This window comes from Bombina bombina, chromosome 1 (genome assembly GCF_027579735.1).
Source record: "Bombina bombina isolate aBomBom1 chromosome 1, aBomBom1.pri, whole genome shotgun sequence".
Classification (NCBI taxonomy): domain Eukaryota; kingdom Metazoa; phylum Chordata; class Amphibia; order Anura; family Bombinatoridae; genus Bombina; species Bombina bombina.
In genome coordinates this window covers 270,207,436-270,231,183 of record NC_069499.1, presented here as the reverse complement: position 1 = coordinate 270,231,183, position 23,748 = coordinate 270,207,436, and the positions used below count along the sequence as shown (strand labels likewise).

Genomic DNA, 23,748 nt, shown 5'->3' with positions numbered 1-23,748 from the left:
ATTCACACTGTCTGAAGAAGCCACTTGTATGGGGTGAGGCAGCACCTTTATACCTTGGAGTATCCACCGGTAAAAAACTTTCAAATCCTCTATCCTTGGAGTGAGGTAGAACTTCAATTTGGTGTCATGGAATACAAACAAAAGGACACTAATAGTGCATTAACCTTTTTATTTGATAACGAACAAACACCGGTAGATTAAACCTACTCACAAGTAAAACCTCAATTAATGAGGTAAATGAACCGCATAAAAACAAGTTAGGAAAATAACAGCAGTTGTAAAGTGATCAATCAGTAGCAGCAGTAGAAAACTTTACGCGTTTCAAAGGCATTCGTTTACAATGATCTCTATAGTAACAGTGAGGTCCGCCTATATGACGTAATCTCGCTTGGTGTCTGTAAAAGGCACGCAAGTTTCGTAGTAATCACATACCTCTGATGAAGAAGGCAGACGAAAGTCATATATGCCTTTGAAATGCATAAGGTTTTCTACTGCTGCTACTGATTGATCACTTCACAGCTGCTGTTATTTGCCTAACTTGTTAATGCACTATTAGTGTCCTTTTGTTTGTATTCCATGACACCGAATTGAAGTTCTGCCTCACTCCAAGGATAGAGGATTTGAAAGTTTTTTTACCGTTGGATACTCCAAGGTTTAAAGGTGCTGCCTCACCCCATACAAGTGGCTTCTTCAGACAGTGTGAATTGACAGGTGATTACGTCTTTACTTACCTCATACAGATTGAGGTTTATTCAAGTAAATGCACACCCATAGGGGGATTGGATGAATTAAGAATATTTGGATTCATATGAACTTTTTATGTATTTTTACCTATGTGTTTAAGGACTTTCTTTTACTCTTTATTCTCTATTTTTTATCAATTTTTTATTGATAATTAATTTTTTAGTACATGTGGTGTTTTATGTAATTATTTGCACACTGTTTATCTATTTTTATAAATTGTAGTTTTTATTAATTGTATTTTTTTATCTACATGTATTTATATGCTAGGCAGGGCAAACCTTTTATTCTATTTTATATACATATATATATATATATATATATATATATATATATATATATATATACACACACACATATATATATATATCCAATATCCTTTTAACTATGAATACTATGTATCCAGTAGACTAGTATGGGACTATAAATAAGAACCAGAATTAAATTTCCGACTTCTGAAGAATCAAATTTATTCTGTGAACCACATTGAGTGACAGCATACTAAAGGGCTATGGCAGTAGTAGGGATTCTGCTAATGTTTAAAATCTGAAGGAAGGTTACAGCATATGGCAGCACAGCAAGACGGCCCAATGAGCCTTCAGCATGTCATACTCCCAAGGCCAGGGCTAGAAAATGTGACACCCTTGGCAACCATGTCTGATCCTTAATGTACAGAGAGATGATGGTTTTTGCTTGCAAGCAGAGAAGTGTGTCAACAGTTTGGTGAGAAGGATGGAGAGACATATTAAGATGTGTCTGTGAGGAAAAAAGGTGTGTGACTGTGTGGTATACAGGGAGGTGTGTGATTGTGTGTGGTATACAGGGAGGTGTGTGACTGTGTGGTATACAGGGAGGTGTGTGACTGTGTGGTATACAGGGAGGTGTGTGACTGTGTGGTATACAGGGTGGTGTGTGATTGTGTGTGGTATACAGGGAGGTGTATGATTGTGTGGTATACAGGGAGGTGTGTGACTGTGTGTGGTATACAGGGAGGTGTGTGACTGTGTGTGGTATACAGGGAGGTGTGTGACTGTGTGTGGTATACAGGGAGGTGTGTGATTGTGTGTGGTATACAGGGAGGTGTGTGACTGTGTGGTATACAGGGTGGTGTGTGATTGTGTGTGGTATACAGGGAGGTGTATGATTGTGTGGTATACAGGGAGGTGTGTGACTGTGTGTGGTATACAGGGAGGTGTGTGACTGTGAGTGGTATACAGGGAGGTGTGTGACTGTGTGTGGTATACAGGGAGGTGTGTGACTGTGTGGTATACAGGGAGGTGTGTGACTGTGTGGTATACAGGGTGGTGTGTGACTGTGTGGTATACAGGGTGGTGTGTGACTGTGTGGTATACAGGGTGGTGTGTGACTGTGTGTGGTATACAGGGAGGTGTGTGACTGTGTGGTATACAGGGTGGTGTGTGACTGTGGTATAAAGGGAGGTGTGTGACTGTGTGTGGTATACAGGGAGGTGTGTGACTGTGTGTGGTATACAGGGAGGTGTGTGACTGTGTGTGGTATAAAGGGAGGTGTGTGACTGTGTGTGGTATAAAGGGAGGTGTGTGACTGTGTGTGGTATACAGGGAGGTGTGTGACTGTGTGTGGTATACAGGGATGTGTGTGACTGTGTGTGTTATACAGGGAGGTGTGTGACTGTGTGTGGTATACAGGGAGCTGTGTGACTGTGTGTGGTATACAGGGAGGTGTGTGACTGTGTGGTATACAGGGAGGTGTGTGACTGTGTGGTATACAGGGTGGTGTGTGACTGTGTGGTATACAGGGTGGTGTGTGACTGTGGTATAAAGGGAGGTGTGTGACTGTGTGTGGTATACAGGGAGGTGTGTGCCTGTGTGGTATACAGGGTGGTGTGTGACTGTGGTATAAAGGGAGGTGTGTGACTGTGTGTGGTATACAGGGAGGTGTGTGACTGTGTGTGGTATACAGGGAGGTGTGTGACTGTGTGGTATACAGGGAGGTGTGTTACTGTGTGGGGTATACAGGGAGGTGTGTGACTGTGTGTGGTATACAGGGAGGTGTGTGACTGTGTGGTATACAGGGAGGTGTGTGACTGTGTGGTATACAGGGTGGTGTGTGACTGTGTGGTATACAGGGTGGTGTGTGACTGTGGTATAAAGGGAGGTGTGTGACTGTGTGTGGTATACAGGGAGGTGTGTGCCTGTGTGGTATACAGGGTGGTGTGTGACTGTGGTATAAAGGGAGGTGTGTGACTGTGTGTGGTATACAGGGAGGTGTGTGACTGTGTGTGGTATACAGGGAGGTGTGTGACTGTGTGGTATACAGGGAGGTGTGTGACTGTGTGGTATACAGGGAGGTGTGTTACTGTGTGGGGTATACAGGGAGGTGTGTGACTGTGTGGTATACAGGGAGGTGTGTGACTGTGTGGTATACAGGGAGGTGTGTTACTGTGTGGGGTATACAGGGAGGTGTGTGACTGTGTGTGGTGTGAGCATAGAAATGTGCTAAAGTAACATAAGCAATGAAGCAGGTGTGTGATCTGTGATTAAATACAAAGAGGTCTGCAGGGGAGGAGAGAGAGATGTGTAATGGTCTTTTACTAAGAGCAGAGCTGTATATGATGGACTGTACATAAGAGGAGGTTAATGGTTTGTGGGAACAGAAGAGATGCTGATCTAAATTGTGATTTTAAGTCATATCAGGGTGATTTGATGTCTCCATTATGTCCTGGCAGCTTTATGAAACTAATTCTACAAAACAGCAGCACAAATTATTTTTTACATTTTTAACGGTCTAAGCAGTCAAGCTGGCCCTATATTTAGACATCCTAACTGTTTTACTATATGACAAGGCACTATGTTACCATCAAATAGGCCTGCACTCTGCAATTATGTAAAAGTAAATATTTATTCATAATTCAGATTAAAAATAAAGTGCTGACTGCATGTGTAGCTGGGGGCTTTGGTTTAGAAAGGCCATACCTGATTCACAGAACCACGGACATAGTATATTTCAGTGTGAATGCCACCATAATGAGATTACCAAACTACTAAATGATGCAGCTAGAGGCCAGAGTAAGTTGTGCCTATATGATTATTTAATGTTTTTACTAATGATGTCATGATCTATGGTATTTATTTACATTACTATGGTCCGTTGATCACTGACTGTATGTTACCATGTGCAAGTATCGCTGTGAGTTTTTGCTTTGCATATGAAAACGATCTTGTCATTCATTATCGTTTACATATAGTAAGACTGGGTATTGTGGACTCTGCAAATGCGACTGCAAATTAACATGAAAAAATATTTACCCCTTCATTGACATTTCCAGTTGTGTTTGCCAACATTTCTTGAAGGGCTCTGACTGACAGGGACTGCTCCAGCACAAAATTACAGATGCATAGGTCTGGAGGAACATACTGTGGAACAAAAATAAATAAATAGTCATTAGTATAAAAAAGATATTATATGATACAGTGCTATGAATTTATATACGTTAAATATTCATTTGATTTGATTTACACTTCCCTTGCACAAGAATATACTTATAAACACTATCTAGAATTTATACTGTAGCTACTCTAGTACCTGGTACATTTATTTTGTGCTTTTAAATCAATGATATAACCAGACCTGTCATGCTGTGCTCATTCTATATATCCTGCAAAGAAAACACAATAAAAATAGTTTGTCACATTATATTTATCACAATTTTTCTTTAGGCCATTTAAGAACTACCAAGAAGAAAACACAATCTTCTTTGCTCACGACCTTGAAATGTGCGTGACCTTTATAGATGTATCATCATCCTAATGATTAGAGGTCTTTACAAAATGTTAGTGCACAGTTTAAATCATTGCTGCGTTTGTCCCTAACCTTTCAAGTGAAAACGTCACCATGGTTTAACAGTAGCTGAGATTAAGTGGCACTGTCATGTTTATAGATGTGTGCATCAATTTATTTCTAAAAGTACATTGAAAACTGGAAATTTATAGTAACATATTTGCTATTAAGTAAATGTCTTAACAAAACATGTTAAAGGGACAGTAAAGCTAAAATTAAACATAAATGATCTGGATACAGCATGACATTTTGAAACAACTTTCATATTTTCCTCTACTATTAATTTTGCTTAGCTCTCTTGGTATCCTTTGTTAAAGAGTAATCCTATGTGAGCTCACGAGCGTTCACGTGTCTTTAATTCTGCTGTGAATGGGGAGCCATTGAAGGGACTCACAGAGAGGTGCAGCAGATACAGAGCATCATGAAAGGTGGATTAGCCTGCAAGAGGCATTTAGGATGGATTTAAGGGGGGGAGAGGCAGGAGAAAAGAAGGCCAGTAAAGTAGTCAAGTCTGGAAATTACCAGGCAGTGGATTACTTGCTTAGTGGTGTCAACGCTCAGAAAGAGATGCATTTTGGAGATATTACTTAGGTGGCTGCGACAGGATGAATAGAGCAATTGGAATTGGGGGATGAAGGACAGATTGGAGTCAAGTGTAAATCCAAGGCAGCAGACTTGGGGTGATGGGGAGATAGTGGTTGCCACCAACAGTGATGGAAAAGTCATAAATTGGAGTAGAGCCAAAGGGGGGGATTTGAAGGAGATCAGTCTTGGATATGTTAATCTTTAGTTGGTGAAAGGCCATCCAGGAAGAAATGCCAGTTAAGCAGTCGCTGACATGAGAAACAACGCAGGGAGAGAGAGCGGGGTGGAGAGGTAGATCTGAGTATCATATCGGAGCCCTTTCCAATCAAACACTTTGCCATATACTTTATCTCGTCTTACACTTTTTTTTATTAATATAAATATTAACATGATTTATTTTTATTAATATATATATATATATATATATAGATATATGTGTAATACTTTATTTTAATGTGTTTTACATGTGTTGTGGGCAACTTTTTTTTTTAACCTTTACAGTTTCTTTCAGGTCTGTAGTAACGCTTTATATGATAGCGCAGTTTCAGCTTTTGCTGGAGTGCAAACTATCGCCTAGATTACGAGTTCTGCGTTAGCCTTAAAAAGCAGCGTTAAGGGGTCCTAACGCTGCTTTTTAACGCCCGCTGGTACTACGAGTCAGGCAGGAAAGGGTCTACCGCTCACTTTTCTTCCGCGACTTTTGTCTACCGCAAATCCCCTTACGTCAATTGCGTATCCTATCTTTTTAATAGGATTTGCCTAACGCTGGAATTACAAGTCTTGGAGAAAGTGAGCGGTACAGCCTCTACCTCCAAGACTCCTACCGCATAAAAAGGTCAGAAGTTAAGAGTTTTATGGGCTAACGCCGGAACATAAAGCTCTTAACTACAGTGCTACAAAGTACACTAACACCCATAAACTATCTATTAACCCCTAAACCGAGGCCCCCCCACATCGCAAACACTATAATAAAATTATTTAATCCCTATTCTGCCGACCGGACATCGCCACAACCTACGAACCCCTAATCTGCTGCCGATAACATCGCCGACACCTACATTATATTTATTAACCCCTAATCTGCCCCCCCCAACGTTGCCGCCACCTACCTACACTTATTAACCCCTAATTGGCCGCCCCCAACGTCGCCGCTACTATAATAAAGTTATTAACCCCTAAACCTAGGTCTAACCCTAACCCTAACACCCCCTAAGTTAAATCTATTTTTAATATATCTAAATAAAATTTCTAAAATTAAATAAATTAATCCTATTTAAAACTAAATACTTACCTAGAAAATAAACCCTAATATAGCTACAATATAACTAATAGTTACATTGTAGCTATTTTAGGATTTATATTTATTTTACAGGCAACTTTGTATTTATTTTAACTAGGTACAATAGCTATTAAATAGTTAATAACTATTTAATAGCTACCTAGTTAAAATAATTACAAAATTACCTGTAAAATAAATCCTAACCTAAGTTACAAATACACCTAACACTACACTATCAATAAATTAATTAAATAAATTAACTACAATTATCTAAACTCAAATACAATTAAATAAACTAAACTATAGTACAAAAAAAACAAACACTAAATTACAAAAAATAAAAAAATATTACAAGAATTTAAATCTAATTACACCTAATCTAAGCCCCCTAATAAAATAAAAAAGCCCCCCAAAATAATAAAATTCCCTACCCTATACTAAATTACAAAAGTAATCAGCTCTTCTACCAGCCCTTAAAAGGGCTTTTTTGCGGGGCATTGCCCCAAAGTAATCAGCTTTTTTACCTGTAAAAAAAATACAAGACCCCCTCCAACATTAAAACCCACTACCCACACACCCCTACTTTAAAACCCACCCGATCCCCCCTTAAAAAAAACTAACACTACCCCCCTGAAGATCACCCTACCTTGAGCCGTGTTCACCCAGCCGGGCACTGATGGGCCAGAAGAGGCCATCCGGACCGGCAGAAGTCTTCATCCTATCCGGGCAGAAGAGGACATCCGGACTGGCAGACATCTTCATCCAGGCGGCATCTTCTATCTTCATCCTTCCGGAGCGGAGCAGAGCCATCTTCTATCCAGCCGACGCAGAGTTATCCTCTTCTTCCGATGTCCTAACGCAGAATGAAGGTTCCTTTAAATGACGAATTAAGAAATTAAGGAATTAAGGTAGGAAAAATCTGATTGGTCGATTTAATCAGCCAATCAGATTGAAGTTCAATCCGATTGGCTGATTGGATGAGCCAATAGAATTGACCTCGCATTCTATTGGCTCATCCAATCAGCCAATCGGATTGAACTTCAATCCGATTGGCTGATTAAATCAACCAATCAGATTTTTCATACCTTAATTTCCGATTGGCTGATAGAATCCTATCAGCCAATCGGAATTCGAGGGACGCCATCTTGGATGACATCATTTAAAGGAACCTTCATTCTGCGTTAGGACATCGGAAGAAGAGGATGGCTCTGCGTCGGCTGGATAGAAGATGGCTCTGCTCCGCTCCGGAAGGATGAAGATAGAAGATGCCGCCTGGATGAAGATGTCTGCCGGTCCGGATGTCCTCTTCTGCCCGGATAGGATGAAGACTTTTGCCGGTCCAGATGTCCTCTTCTGGTCCATTGGTGCCCGGCTGGGTGAACACGGCTCAAGGTAGGGTGATCTTCCGGGGGGTAGTGTTAGGTTTTTTTAAGGGGGGATCGGGTGGGTTTTAGAGTAGGGGTGTGTGGGTGGTGGGTTTTAATGTTGGGGGGGTCTTGTATTTTGTTTTACAGGTAAAAGAGCTTATTACTTTGGGGAAATGCCCCGCAAAAGATTACTTTTGTAATTTAGTATAGGGTAGGGAATTTTATTATTTTGGGGGGCTTTTTTATTTTATTAGGGGGATTAGATTAGGTGTAATTAGATTTAAATTCTTGTAATATTTTTTTATTTTTTGTAATTTAGTGTTTGTTTTTTTTGTACTATAGTTTAGTTTATTTAATTGTATTTGAGTTTAGATAATTGTAGTTAATTTATTTAATTAATTTATTGATAGTGTAGTGTTAGGTGTATTTGTAACTTAGTTTAGGATTTATTTTACAGATACTTTTGTAATTATTTTAACTAGGTAGCTATTAAATAGTTATTAACTATTTAATAGCTATTGTACCTAGTTAAAATAAATACAAAGTTGCCTGTAAAATAAATATAAATCCTAAAATAGCTACAATGTAACTATTAGTTATATTGTAGCTATATTAGGGTTTATTTTATAGGTAAGTATTTAGTTTTATATAGGATTAATTTATTTAATTTTAGAAATTTTATTTAGATTTATTAAAAATAGATTTAACTTAGGGGTGTGTTAGGGTTAGACTTAGGTTTAGGGGTTAATAACTTTATTATAGTAGCGGCGACGTTGGGGGCAGCAGATTAGGGGTTAATACGTGTAGGTAGGTGGCGGCAACGTTGGGGGGGCAGATTAGGGGTTATTAAATATAATGTAGGTGTCGGCGATGTTAAGGGCAGCAGATTAGGGGTTAATAAGTGTCAGGTTAGGGGTGTTTAGACGTGGGGTTCATGTTAGGGTGTTAGGTGTAGACTTAGAAAGTGTTTCCCCATAGGAAACAATGGGGCTGCGTTAGGAGCTGAGCGCTGCTTTTTTGCAGGTGTTAGGTTTTTTTTCAGCCAGCTCAGCCCCATTGTATCCTATGGGGAAATCGTGCACAAGCACGTTTTTCCAGCTTACCGCTACCGTAAGCAACACTGGTATTGAGGTGAGAAGTGGAGCTAAATTTTGCTCAACACTCACTTTTCTGAGGCTAACGCAGCCATTCAGAAAACTCGTAATACCAACGTTGTTTAAAGTAAGCACTGGAAAAAAAGGAGCGTTAGCCACGCAAGTTTTTACCAACAAAACTCGTAATCTAGCCGTATAGCTTTAAACTAGTAATACCAGTGCAAGATAGCACGTCCGCGATATCCATTAAAAGTATTGGCTGTGCTTTACTATGAACTTGTAAAATCAAGTTGCACACTTATGGTAGCACGGTCAGCGATGTCGCACCCTGTGCTATCATTAGCTCGCCAATGCCCATATTTGGTTAGTGAGCACAATGTTTAGTAGATGTGTAATTTATACAATAATTATTAGGCACAACAAACTGATATGTTCTCCAGTTTCATTTTATCACATTCTGGCATTGGCAAATCAAATACAAATGAGTTTTTGTATGTCTTAAAGGGACATGCAAGTCCTTTTAATATATCTAATTTAATAAGATCAGCATAGAAAAACATAAATTATGCTTACCAGATCATTTCATTTCCTTCTGTAGAAGGAGAGTCCACTGCTTCATTCCATACTGTTGGGAAATACTGAACCTGTCCACCAGGAGGAGGCAAAGACTTAAATATCTCTCCCACTTCCCCCATCCCCCATTCAGTCTGCCGCGGGAACAAGGAACAGTAGGAGAACTATCAGGGTATAAAAGGTGCCAGAAGAAAATTATAATTTAGGAGGCCGCCCATCGAAAAATACGGGCGGGGGCCATGGACTCTCCTTGTACAGAAGGAAATTAAATTATCTGGTAAGCATAATTTATGTTTTCCTTCTTAATACAAGGAGAGTCCACAGCTTCATTCCTTACTGTTGGGAAACATATACCCAAGCTCTAGAGGATACTGAATGAAAACGGGAGGGACAAAAAGAGAGGCAGACCCTAATTTGAGGGCACCACAGCCTGCAAAATCTTTCTCCCGAAGGCTGCTTCAGCTGAAGCAAAAACATCAAACTTGTAAAATTTAGGAAAAGTGTGTAAGGAGGACCAGGAAGCCGCCTTACAAATCTGATCCATAGAGGCTTTGTTCTTAAAGGCCCAAGAGGAAGCCACAGCTCTAGTAGAATGAGCCTTTATTCTCTGAGGAGGTCTATGTCCCGCTGTCTCATAAGCTAAGCGGATAAGACTCCTCAATCAAAAAGATAAGGAAGTTGAAGAGACCTTCTGGCCTTACGCTTCCCAGAATATGCCACAAACAAGGGAGAAGTTTGTCTAAAATCCTTAGTAGCTTGAAGATAAAACTTCAATGCACGAACCACGTCCAAAGTATGAAGTTATGTCCCTTTGAAAAAAAAGGATAAGGACACACAAAGGGACCACAATCTCTTGATTGATGTTGCGGTCTGACACAACTTTATGGAGAAACCCTAACTTAGTACATAGGACAGCCTTATCCGAATGGAATACTAGATAAGGAGACTCACATTGCAAGGCAGCAATTTCAGATACTCTGTGCCCCAAAGCAATAACAAGTACAAAGAGAACTTTCCAGGACAACAATTTAATATCAATTTCATGCATATGCTCAAACGGAAACCCATTGCAAAACCTTAAGAATCAGGTTCAGACTCCAAAGATCTGAACACAGGTCTGATCCTTCAGAGCCTTTACAAAAGACTGAACATCTGGAAGCTCAAAGAGCCTCTTGTGCAGTAAAACAGACAAGGCCGAAATCTGTCACCTCAGGGAACTGGCTGAAAGACCCTTCTCCAGACCATAATGGAGAAACAACAGAATACTGGCAACCTTAACCTTATGCCAAGGAAATCCACGCTCTTTACACCAAATTAAGTACGTTCTCCACACCTTATGATAGATGTGACGAGTAACCGACATATGAGCTTGAATGAGAGTATAAATAACTCTCTAAGAAAAACCTCTCTTGGCTAGGACTAAGCGTTCAATCTCCACGCAGTCAGCCTCTGAGAATCTAGATTTTGACGAACAAAAGGAGCTTGTTCCAGCAGACCCCTGCGACAAGTTAACTTCCATGGAGGAGAAGATGACATCCTCACTAGGTCCGCAAACCACGTCCTTCGCGGCCACAATGGAGCAATAAGTATTACTGACTCCTGCTCGATGCGGGGCACTACCCGAGGAAGGAGTGGTAATGGCAGAAAAAGGAAAATTAGATTGAACCTCCAAAGCACCTCTAATGCATCTATTAGCTCTGCCTGAGGATCCCTGGACCTCGACCCATATCTGGGTAGTTTAGTATTAAGACGAGACGCCATGAGATCTATCTCCTGGAGCATATTTCAGCAAATACTTTGGGATAGAGAGACCATTCCCCTAGAAGAAAGGATTGTCTGCTGAGAAAATCCGCTTCCCATTTGTCCAAACCCGGAATGTGGATCGCTGACAGGGAACTGCTGTGGGCCTTCGCCCACTCCAGAATCTGAGATACTTCCCTCATCGCTAGGGAGCTTCTCGTTCCCCCCTGATGGTTGATGTAAGCCACCGATGTTATATTGTCTGATTGGAATTTGATAAACCGGGACGAACCCAGAAGAGGCCAAGCCTTCAGAGCATTATAGATTGCTTGAATTTCCAAAATGTTGATTGTGAGGGAGCGTTCCTCCTGAGACCACAGGCCCTGTGCCTTCTTGGCACCCCAGACAGCTCCCCATCCTGAGAGGCTCGCGTCCGTAGTCACAATCTCCCAGGATGGTCTGAAAAAGGATGTCTGGACAGAGCCACCAAGAGAGCGATTCTCTCGACCAGTTGTCCACGGAAATCTGTTGAGACAGATCAGAATTATCGCCGTTCCACTGCCTCAGCATGCACAGCTGTGGCGGTCTGAGACAGAACCTGGCAAAAGGAATTATGTCCATGCTGGACGCCATGAGACCAATTACCTCCATACACTGAGCCACAGATGGCCTTAAGGAGGGCAAGACATGCTGAAGCTAGTTTGCATCGTCTCTGGTCGGTTAGAAATATCTGTGACGGATACCCCCGGCTACCCCGTCTGGGTAGCTCCGCCAAAAGGGGTCCTGCTTCCTCCCTGCCGACTGCAGCTATGTAGCTGGCAAGTGACCACAGCCTGTAGCCACCCCTGATGCCCAACAGCACCAGTACTCAGGGTGCCACCCTGTGGCAGACTCCAGCTACCCAGGCTGGATAGCTCTGCCTGAGGATCCTTTCTCTACCTGGAACAGGCTGCTATGTAGCCCAGGAAAGTGATTTTAGCTGAAACCAACCCAAACAACTAGACACACTAGCATTCAGGTTAGACAGGAACTGATTTTATTGAAAACACACACTCCTTTTATACAGTCAGCTCATCTTGATAAGACCCTGGACAATCCCACTATTTTCCCGCCATTCCCGCCCCTCCAGATAGCCCGGCACCTCCATAGGAGCCACAGTCTCACATAATCCCAATACATAGGGGTGGAGGTTTCGGGGTGATCAGGGTGTCATTTTAAAGCTCTCGGTCCCCAGATTTCACAGTCCAAAAATCAGCATGATTTGTTACTGGGGACCGGAGTTACAGTCCGTTGAAGTTATGGGGTTAGGGGTGTCCAAAACCCCCGGTTCCCAAAGGAGCTCCCCTCCATTAATTACACCACCCCTTGTACTCCCCAGGGGCTACTAATTCCAAAAAGAGCGGAGCTCTGGGGCACATGGTTGCTGGAGCGACCTGGGTTAAAGTTAGCGGGTGTTCTGCTGTCCTGTGGCCGACTGGGAGTTCCAGGAGCCTGGCCAGCGTGAGAGGGGTTAGGCGGGTGTCCGTTGTGAGGCGGCCGACCGGGAGTTCCAGGAGCCCGGTCAGCCTAGGAGGGTTTTCCTGGTCATAAACCAACTTTTCTCTGAACACAAAAACATGCCAACATAAAGCAAACAAACAGTCTCCAGAGATGGTGGTTGCTCTGAGGAGCCCAAAACCACTGAGAAACAACAGGGGTGAGGTTGTAAGGGGGTTTGGGGGTAGCCTTAGCCGTCTGATATCCGTGACATCTCCCCCCTCCAGTTCGGGCAGACCCGGCTAGACCCTTAACGGGTCGGCCTGGGGCTGTGCGACGGTGGCCCTCCACTTCTCGGTTGCTGAGAGAGGTTATCCCATCTCTCCTGAGCTTGGGGCACCCTGGGGGGGTTCCTGCTGGAGTTTATACCCTGCACCCTGGGCGCAGGGTAGTCACATAATGCAAATTCCCAAATAAGTTTGCTAAGGCCGGGTTCCAAACAATTGCTGCTCCACAAGTTCCAGTGTCCTTAAGGTCCATGGCCAAACTGTCTCCCTCTGTGACACTCTGTTGAGAACCGGCTGACCCACCCACAAACAAAGCCAGTGCCAGTTTCCCGGCGGTATACCCACCCCAGACTGTGGGTTGAGGTTGCTCCTTGATGGGGCAGGCAAAACTCGGGTGCCCAAACTTGTGGCACCAACTGCATGAGAGGGTACCCCCCTTGCCGGCCCCCTGTGAGATATACTCCAGGACAAGAAAAGGGTAGAGACCCTGCCAAGCTACTGAGGGGAGAGTCCGTCTGTCTCTTCTCCCGAGAAGGAGATCTACCGCTGGGGAGGGAGGTATGCTACTTCCGTTCCATGGGAAACTGTGCTGCCGCTGGGGAGAGAGACCAACTGTCTCCTCTCCCAGAAAGGGATTCGGCCGCTGGGGAGAGATATCGATACCCGTCTCTCCCTGCAAGGGTTTCTCTGTAAGGGGAGGGAGGACGACTACCTCCGCTCCCGGGGGATGGCTCTGCCGCTGGAGAGAGAGACCGACTGTCTCCTCTCCCGGCTCCTGGCTCTGCCGTTGGGGAGAGAGACCGACTGTCTCCTCTCCCAGGAAGGGGTTCTGTTTACGGGGAGGGAGGACGACTACCTCCGCTCCCAGGGGATGGCTCTGCCACTGAGGAGAGAGACCGACAGTCTCCTCTCCCGGCTCCTGGCTTTGCCGCTTTGGAGAGAGACCGACTGTCTCCTCTCCCAGGAAGGGGTTCTGTTTACGTGGAGGGAGGACGACTACCTCCGCTCTCAGGGGATGGCTCTGCCGCTGGGGAGAGAGACCGACTGTCTTCTCTCCCGGCTCCTGGCTCTGCTGCTGGGGAGAGAGACAGACTGTCTCCTCTCCCAGGAAGGGGTTCTGTTTACGGGGCGGGAGGATCACTACCTCCGCTCCCAGGGGATGGCTCTGCCACTGGGGAGAGAGACCGACTGTCTCCTCTCCCGGCTCCTGGCTCTGCCGCTGGGTAGAGAGACCGACTGTCTCCTCTCCCGGGAAGGAGTTCTGTTTACGGGGAGGGAGGACGACTACCTCCGCTCCCAGGGGATGGCTCTGCCGCTGGGGAGAGAGACTGACTGTCTCCTCTCCCGGCTCTGCCGCTGGGGAGAGAGACTGACTGTCTCCTCTCCTGGGAAGGGGTTCTGTTTACGGGAAGGGAGGATGACTACCTCCGCTCCCAGGGGATGGCTCTGCCACTGGGGAGAGAGACCGACTGTCTCCTCTCCCGGCTCCTGGCTCTGCCGCTGGGGAGAGAGACAGACTGTCTCCACTCCCAGGAAGGGGTTCTGCTGCTGGGGAGAGTTATTGACATCCATCTCTATCTGCAAGGGGTTCTCTGTAAGGGGAGGGAGGACAACTACCTCCGCTCCCAGGTTTCCTGGAGCTGTTACAGGTGCTGGGAAGAGGCCGGCAGCTCTCTGCCCTGTTGTCAGCACTTCTGCTGGGGTGACTCCCTTGTCCAAGTCTATAAGCTCAGAGCCAGACTGCTGATCAGGATCCAGCAGCCCTGGTTCCCTTTCTCCTTGCTGCCACTCCTCCACAGTCGAGCTCCATGAATCCCAGAGGGCTGCACCCCAGATCTGTATGCCTCTGGCACGCTGCTTAGCGAGATCCAGCAGCCTCTTGTATTCCTTGACCAGTGCCTCTTCCTAGTCAATTATAAAATCCAGATCGTCCAACAGCCAGGTCTCCTCCAAGAGATCCAGCAGTTCCTCTTGGAGCCCAGAGATATCCTCCAGAACCTGGTCTGTCTCGCTCCCAAACTGTGGGTCCTCTGTCCTTTTTGTAAACAACAATCCAGGGCCGCCGAAGCCAAAGCCCTCTGTGGGGGATCCTTCCTCCAGCCATGGCTGCGCTTGCATAGCGAGCCATTGGAGGGCTCAATAGCCGTCCTCCACCCACATCTCTTGCTGGATCAGTCTATGTAGAACAGCTAGCCATTCCTTCTTTGGCTGTTCTCCCAGGAAAGGCAGTCTCATGGTCCACCGTACCCGGAATCTCGTGTCATTCGTGGGGAGGACCTTTCCATTTTCCTGCTCCTGTTGCAGAGCCTCCCACCAAAGGTCTAGGAGGGCAAGGTTCCTCCATGTCAGAATGTCCTGTTCCAAACAAGGATCCTTTTTTCCGGTCAGCATCTTTTGTACTCTCCCTAGGAACTCTGCCTCCATATTTACTGGCTACTGTGTTACGTCTCCTCTGTCAGCAGGAACCTTGCAAAAGAAGCAGATCCCACCGCTGCCAGCCAATGTGACGGATACCCCCAGCTACCCCGACTGGGTAGCTCCGCCAAAAGGGGTCCTGCTTCCTCCCTGCCGACTGCAGCTATGTAGCTGGCAAGTGACCACAGCCTGTAGCCACCCCTGATGCCCGACAGCACCAGTACTCAGGGTCCCACCCTGTGGCAGACTCCAGCTACCCAGGCTGGATAGCTCTGCCTGAGGATTCTTTCTCTACCAGAAACAGGCTGCTATGCAGCCCAGGAAAGTGATTTTAGCTGAAACCAACCCAAGGGTGTCTTTTTAAAGCTCTCGGTCCCCAGCATGAGTCGTTACTGGGGACCGGAGTTACAGTCCGTTGAAGTTATGGGGTTAGGGGTGTGCAAAACCCACGGTTCCCAAAGGATCTCCCCTCCGGCAATTACACCACCCCTTGTACTCCCCAGGGGCTACTAATTCCAAAAAGAGCGGAGCTCTGGGGCACATGGTTGCTGGAGCGACCTGGGTTAAAGTTAGCGGGTGTTCTGCTGTCCTGTGGCCGACCGAGAGTTCCAGGAGCCTGGCCAGCGTGAGAGGGGTTAGGCGGGTGACCGTTGTGAGGCGGCCGACCGGGAGTTCCAAGAGCCCGGTCAGCCTAGGAGGGTTTTCCTGGTCATAAACCAACTTTTCTCTGAACACAAAAACATGCCAACATAAAGCAAACAGTCTCCAGAGATGGTGGTTGCTCTGAGGAGCCCAAAACCACTGAGAAACAACAGGGGTGAGGTTGTAGGGGGGTGGGGGGTAGCCTTAGCCGTCTGATATCCGTGACAATATCCTCATGGATATTGAATCTATTATAGTACCCAGGAATTCTACCCTTGTGCTTGGAATGAAAGAACTCTTCTCCAAGTTTATCTTCCATCCATGTGATCGAAGAAGAGAGAGAAGAGAAACGAATGGTCCTCTGCTAGACAAAGGATGGTGCTTGAACCAGAATGTCCTCCAAGTAGGGAGCTACTGCTATACCTTGGGTTCTGGTGACAGCCAGGAGAGCTCCTAGAACCTTTGTAAAGATTATTGGGGCTGTAGCTAGACCAAACGGAAGTGCAATGAACTGTGCTGATCCAGGAAAAACCTTAGGAACTGGAAGTGGTCCCTGTGTATTGGAATGTGAAGGTACACATCCTTCAGATCTATATTGGTCATGAACTGTCCTTCCTGCACTAGAGGAAGAATGGACCTTATTGTCTCCATCTTGAACGAGAGGACATTTAGAAACTTGTTTAAGCCCTTTAGGTCCAGAATTGTGCGGAAAGTTCCCTCCTTCTTTGGGACCACAAACAGATGAGTAGTATCCCAAACCTCTTTCTGCGATAGAAACCGGGACCATTTCCACATGCAACTCCAGAAAGGCTTCCGTGTTTTCTGATTTTAAAGACAGGCTTGAGAGAAGAAATCTGTCCTTGGGTGGATGAGATTTGAAACCTATCTTGTATCCCTGAGCTTTGACCTCCAGGACCCACGGATCCTGCACGTCCCTGGATCAAGCGTCTGAAAACATCGACAGTCTGCCCCCTACACGATCCAGCTTTGGATCGGGGGCCGCCCCTTCATGCTCACTTGTGCTCGGCGGACTTCTTGTTCTGCTTGGATTTATTCCAGGATTGAGCCGGCTTCCAAGTGGTCTTAGTTTGCTCGGTTTTAGAGGAGGACTGCTGACGTTGGGTCTTTTCAGAATGAAAGGAATGAAAATTAGATCCTTGTCCCTTATATTTAATCTTTTTGTCCTGCAGTAGGAAGGCACCCTTGCCCCCTGTAACCGTGGAAATAATGGAGTCCAGGCCTGGACCAAATAAAATGTTTCCCTTAAAGGGGAGGGAACTAATACTTTAGGAGAGAAAAAGCAACTTAAAGCTGTTTATCCTGCGCATCCCCCAATCACCTCATTACCACACAAATATCCACAGCGCTGGTACAGTAATACTTCTTTTTCTTATTATACAGACATCACATAACATAGCAACGTTTTGGGTTTACAACCCTTATTCATGCTATATATACATACATACATTCACTCTTTTAAAATCCTTGGAATTCGTGTAATAATTTGGAAGCACCGGTGTCAAATCACTTTTTGAAATGTGGTCACCAAGTGAGTCAGCTTAGGTGGCAAATAATAGACAGTGTAGGCCCCCAAAGGAACGGTAGTAAAAGGGAAAAGCTATTAAAACAAAAGGAAATGTGTTGGATACAAGAACTGGAGTGTATGACCCCTAAAGGCCAATACAGGGACTTTGATTGGACAGTGTTCCTGTAGTTATATTTGAATTCTAATTAGATGTATTGGGTGTTTGGTTTAACACCTGGGATTATATATAAAGGCACCATGTAAGAAAAATTAGAAATAAGTTTTGAAATATGTATAAATGCAAACTATTGTTTTTAATATGGAGTAATAATGATTTTTCACAAGTAGGTGGCAGCAGAGCCGCATTTTTGTGGTTGGCGATAAATTCAAGGGTTTTAAAGTGAAATTTTATGTATGTATATATAGCATGAATAAGGGTTGTTAACCCGAAACATCGCTATGTTAAAGGGAAAGTAGTCTAGACTTAGAAGTCATGTCCGTCCTCCACCCACATCTCTTGCTGGATCAGTCTATGTAGAACAGCTAGCCATTCCTTCTTTGGCTGTTCTCCCAGGAAAGGCAGTCTCATGGTCCACCGTACCCGGAATCTCGTGTCATTCGTGGGGAGGACCTTTCCATTTTCCTGCTCCTGTTGCAGAGCCTCCCACCAAAGGTCTAGGAGGGCAAGGTTCCTCCATGTCAGAATGTCCTGTTCCAAACAAGGATCCTTTGTTCCGGTCAGCATCTTTTGTACTCTCCCTAGGAACTCTGCCTCCATATTTACTGGCTACTGTGTTACGTCTCCTCTGTCAGCAGGAACCTTGCAAAAGAAGCAGATCCCACCGCTGCCAGCCAATGTGACGGATACCCCCAGCTACCCCGACTGGGTAGCTCCGCCAAAAGGGGTCCTGCTTCCTCCCTGCCGACTGCAGCTATGTAGCTGGCAAGTGACCACAGCCTGTAGCCACCCCTGATGCCCGACAGCACCAGTACTCAGGGTCCCACCCTGTGGCAGACTCCAGCTACCCAGGCTGGATAGCTCTGCCTGAGGATTCTTTCTCTACCAGAAACAGGCTGCTATGCAGCCCAGGAAAGTGATTTTAGCTGAAACCAACCCAAGGGTGTCTTTTTAAAGCTCTCGGTCCCCAGCATGAGTCGTTACTGGGGACCGGAGTTACAGTCAGTTGAAGTTATGGGGTTAGGGGTGTGCAAAACCCACGGTTCCCAAAGGATCTCCCCTCCGGCAATTACACCACCCCTTGTACTCCCCAGGGGCTACTAATTCCAAAAAGAGCGGAGCTCTGGGGCACATGGTTGCTGGAGCGACCTGGGTTAAAGTTAGCGGGTGTTCTGCTGTCCTGTGGCCGACCGAGAGTTCCAGGAGCCTGGCCAGCGTGAGAGGGGTTAGGCGGGTGACCGTTGTGAGGCGGCCGACCGGGAGTTCCAAGAGCCCGGTCAGCCTAGGAGGGTTTTCCTGGTCATAAACCAACTTTTCTCTGAACACAAAAACATGCCAACATAAAGCAAACAGTCTCCAGAGATGGTGGTTGCTCTGAGGAGCCCAAAACCACTGAGAAACAACAGGGGTGAGGTTGTAGGGGGGTGGGGGGTAGCCTTAGCCGTCTGATATCCGTGACAATATCCTCATGGATATTGAATCTATTATAGCACCCAGGAATTCTACCCTTGTGCTTGGAATGAAAGAACTCTTCTCCAAGTTTATCTTCCATCCATGTGATCGAAGAAGAGAGAGAAGAGAAACGAATGGTCCTCTGCTAGACAAAGGATGGTGCTTGAACCAGAATGTCCTCCAAGTAGGGAGCTACTGCTATACCTTGGGTTCTGGTGACAGCCAGGAGAGCTCCTAGAACCTTTGTAAAGATTATTGGGGCTGTAGCTAGACCAAACGGAAGTGCAATGAACTGTGCTGATCCAGGAAAAACCTTAGGAACTGGAAGTGGTCCCTGTGTATTGGAATGTGAAGGTACACATCCTTCAGATCTATATTGGTCATGAACTGTCCTTCCTGCACTAGAGGAAGAATGGACCTTATTGTCTCCATCTTGAACGAGAGGACATTTAGAAACTTGTTTAAGCCCTTTAGGTCCAGAATTGTGCGGAAAGTTCCCTCCTTCTTTGGGACCACAAACAGATGAGTAGTATCCCAAACCTCTTTCTGCGATAGAAACCGGGACCATTTCCACATGCACCCCAGAAAGGCTTCCGTGTTTTCTGATTTTAAAGACAGGCTTGAGAGAAGAAATCTGTCCTTGGGTGGATGAGATTTGAAACCTATCTTGTATCCCTGAGCTTTGACCTCCAGGACCCACGGATCCTGCACGTCCCTGGATCAAGCGTCTGAAAACATCGACAGTCTGCCCCCTACACGATCCAGCTTTGGATCGGGGGCCGCCCCTTCATGCTCACTTGTGCTCGGCGGACTTCTTGTTCTGCTTGGATTTATTCCAGGATTGAGCCGGCTTCCAAGTGGTCTTAGTTTGCTCGGTTTTAGAGGAGGACTGCTGACGTTGGGTCTTTTCAGAATGAAAGGAATGAAAATTAGATCCTTGTCCCTTATATTTAATCTTTTTGTCCTGCAGTAGGAAGGCACCCTTGCCCCCTGTAACCGTGGAAATAATGGAGTCCAGGCCTGGACCAAATAAAATGTTTCCCTTAAAGGGGAGGGAACTAATACTTTAGGAGAGAAAAAGCAACTTAAAGCTGTTTATCCTGCGCATCCCCCAATCACCTCATTACCACACAAATATCCACAGCGCTGGTACAGTAATACTTCTTTTTCTTATTATACAGACATCACATAACATAGCAACGTTTTGGGTTTACAACCCTTATTCATGCTATATATACATACATACATACATTCACTCTTTTAAAATCCTTGGAATTCGTGTAATAATTTGGAAGCACCGGTGTCAAATCACTTTTTGAAATGTGGTCACCAAGTGAGTCAGCTTAGGTGGCAAATAATAGACAGTGTAGGCCCCCAAAGGAACGGTAGTAAAAGGGAAAAGCTATTAAAACAAAAGGAAATGTGTTGGATACAAGAACTGGAGTGTATGACCCCTAAAGGCCAATACAGGGACTTTGATTGGACAGTGTTCCTGTAGTTATATTTGAATTCTAATTAGATGTATTGGGTGTTTGGTTTAACACCTGGGATTATATATAAAGGCACCATGTAAGAAAAATTAGAAATAAGTTTTGAAATATGTATAAATGCAAACTATTGTTTTTAATATGGAGTAATAATGATTTTTCACAAGTAGGTGGCAGCAGAGCCGCATTTTTGTGGTTGGCGATAAATTCAAGGGTTTTAAAGTGAAATTTTATGTATGTATATATAGCATGAATAAGGGTTGTTAACCCGAAACATCGCTATGTTAAAGGGAAAGTAGTCTAGACTTAGAAGTCATGTCCGCAGACCAGGACTTCAGCCAGAGCGCCAGACGCGTCTGCACTGAGAAACCAGAGATTTTAGCATTCAGGCGAGTAATCTGCATGTTTGCATCACATATAAAAGAATTAGCAATGCTCAAAGCCTTAATTCTTTCTTGGATAAAGTCGAGGGGACCCTCCACCTCGATCAATTCTGCTAAGGAGTCGCACCAGTAGGCCGCAGCTCCAGCAACCGAGACAACAGCCACTGCCGGTTGAAATAAATATCATGTATGCTGAAATATTTTCCTGAGAAAAGTTTCCATTTTCTTATCCATCGGCTCTCTGAAAGACAAGCTGTCCTCAAGAGGGATAGTAGTACGCTTAGCTAACGTGGAGATAGCACCATCCACCATCAAAGAATCAAAGAAAAGGATGTGCAATATTAACATGTTTACCAATAGATGTTAGTCAACGTTAGCAGACGATACAAGGTGCAGCACACTGCATCCTTACTGATACAAGCCCCCTTATCATCATACCCAAAGCGATTACTTTTAGTCATGCAACAGTGCCTAAATCCTAGAGATAGCATAATGAATTCAAAGCTGCATTTTCTGGCTGACTGGATATTTTTCTATTGTAAGCATTTTATTCAATACATTAATATATTACATGGTGTAAAAAAACATAAAAGTTACAAGACAAAATGTCAAAACATAACAGTATTACTTACAAGAACCATACACAAGGATTGAGATCTGAATATCAATAGTGAACTGTATATTTATCATTTTTATTACAATAATGGAATGCAAATTATTCACCATGCATAACATTATATAACATATTTACTAATATCAAACAGCTTTTATTTATTTATTTTTAAAAAAAACACATTTTTACTTTCCAGAAAAAGGTAAATGTGGTGCTGCTTTTGCAGTCTATTGTATGAAGCTGCTACAGTCAACAGACCTGCAGTCTTCCCGTGTGCCAGCTGGCACTGCGTCCTGTAGCCCCAGCAGTGGTTGAGTGGTAAAGCAGAGTGTCACAGTTAATAAAATAGGTGATGAAATTAAAGATTATTTTAGAAAAGGCATCAAAGTGTCCATGAAGGTGTTTTATTTTCCAATATTATGATTATGCTGTAAAATCTACTAATTTAAATACAGTTTCCACTAAATATTTTCTGCATACGCATAGCCATGTGGGTACTCTCCTTCCCAATTACACATTAATATAAAAATCAGCTGTACAATAATGCTCACGTAATAATAAGTTTAATAGTATCACAAAAAAATGATTGATAAATTAACTGAAAATTCTAATTTAAGTACAGAACTAATTAAAAAGGCTCTAAACACCCTGTCAGAGACATTAACCTCATCACATTTTCTCCTGAAATTGAAAACTAAAGTAAATCAAAGAACTGTTTAACACAAGCCCTGGTGCCAGGGTCGGCTCTAAGGGGGGGGGGGGGGGATTGGGGCAATGCCCCCCCAAATGTGATGATGTGCCCCCCAGGGCAAAAGAAGTGATTTAAAAAATATATATATATATTTTTTACATTTTAAAAGTGACGGAACTTCCAGGGTCCCAAATGTCGCATCAACCATTTGCAGCCACTAGACCCTGGAGATCCGCCACTGGGGGGCATAGCTAATCTCTTTACTCTCCTCTATTTACAACCAGATAACAAATAAAGTTGCATTTCCCTGCTGGTGCGCTCACAGTTAACCTAGGGCTTGCAATGCCCCTTCTCCTGCTAGCCCACTTACTACAGAGCTGAAGTGAGATGATGACATCATCAGACCTCTGCAGGAAGTGCTGGGAGAAGCTAACAGTCAGTGAGAGGGAAGGCAGAAGTAATTTTGTGAAAACACAGCCGTATAACCAATGTGTGTGTGAGAGTAGTATCCCTTCCCTATTGTGCTTTATATCCTGGCAGCCACAGATAAAGACACAAATTGGGAATTCATTGGTTTCCCCACTGCAGGTCACACAAAACAAGTGTGCATTGTGCCTGCTTTATCTGCAGTGATCAGCATAAAATGTGTGTCAGATTATAGGTGCTCAAATACACACACTTCAAATGTAGCTGTGGGACAATGAGTGAAATAGCCTTATGTTTATTATTTACATGTTTCAAAACATCTATTTGTCCCCAAGGTTGTTTTATTATATATATATATATATATATATATATATATATATATATATATATATATACATATATATATATATACACATACACACACACACACACACATACATACACACAATACACACACTGTGTGTATATATATTGTTTGTGTGTGTATATATATATATATGTGTGTTTGTATATACATATATACCGTGTTTATGTGTGTGTGTGTGTATATATATATATATATATATATATATATAATATAAATATATATATATATACACACACAGTGTGTGTGTGTATATATATTTATATATATATATATATATATATACACACACACACACACAGTGTGTGTGTGTGTATATATATATATATATATACTGTGTGTGTATGTGTATATATATATGTACTGTATGTGTATATATATATATGTGTGTGTGTGTATGTATGTATGTATGTATATACATATATATATATATATATATATATATATATATATATATATATATATATATATATATATATATATATATATATAATTTGGGTGTATATACATACTGTGTGTGTGCTGGTAAATATCATTAATAATATCTGTACAAGTAATGTGCTGCTTGGCACTCAAACTTATTGTCACGTAAAAGCTTATTTGATCATTAG

At 43.8% G+C, this 23,748-nt stretch overlaps 1 protein-coding gene across 11 annotated transcripts in view; it reads right to left on the bottom strand.

Annotated features, from left to right (window-relative positions):
- Positions 1-23,748, bottom strand: part of RYR3 (ryanodine receptor 3) — a 1,083,635-nt gene that overhangs the window by 823,636 nt on the left and 236,251 nt on the right. For all 11 annotated transcript variants that reach the window (XM_053697970.1, XM_053697969.1, XM_053697973.1 and 8 more), the window contains exon 3: positions 4,029-4,136. In XM_053697970.1, the coding sequence (XP_053553945.1) occupies positions 4,029-4,136 (108 nt within the window). The remainder of the gene's footprint in view (positions 1-4,028; positions 4,137-23,748) is intronic.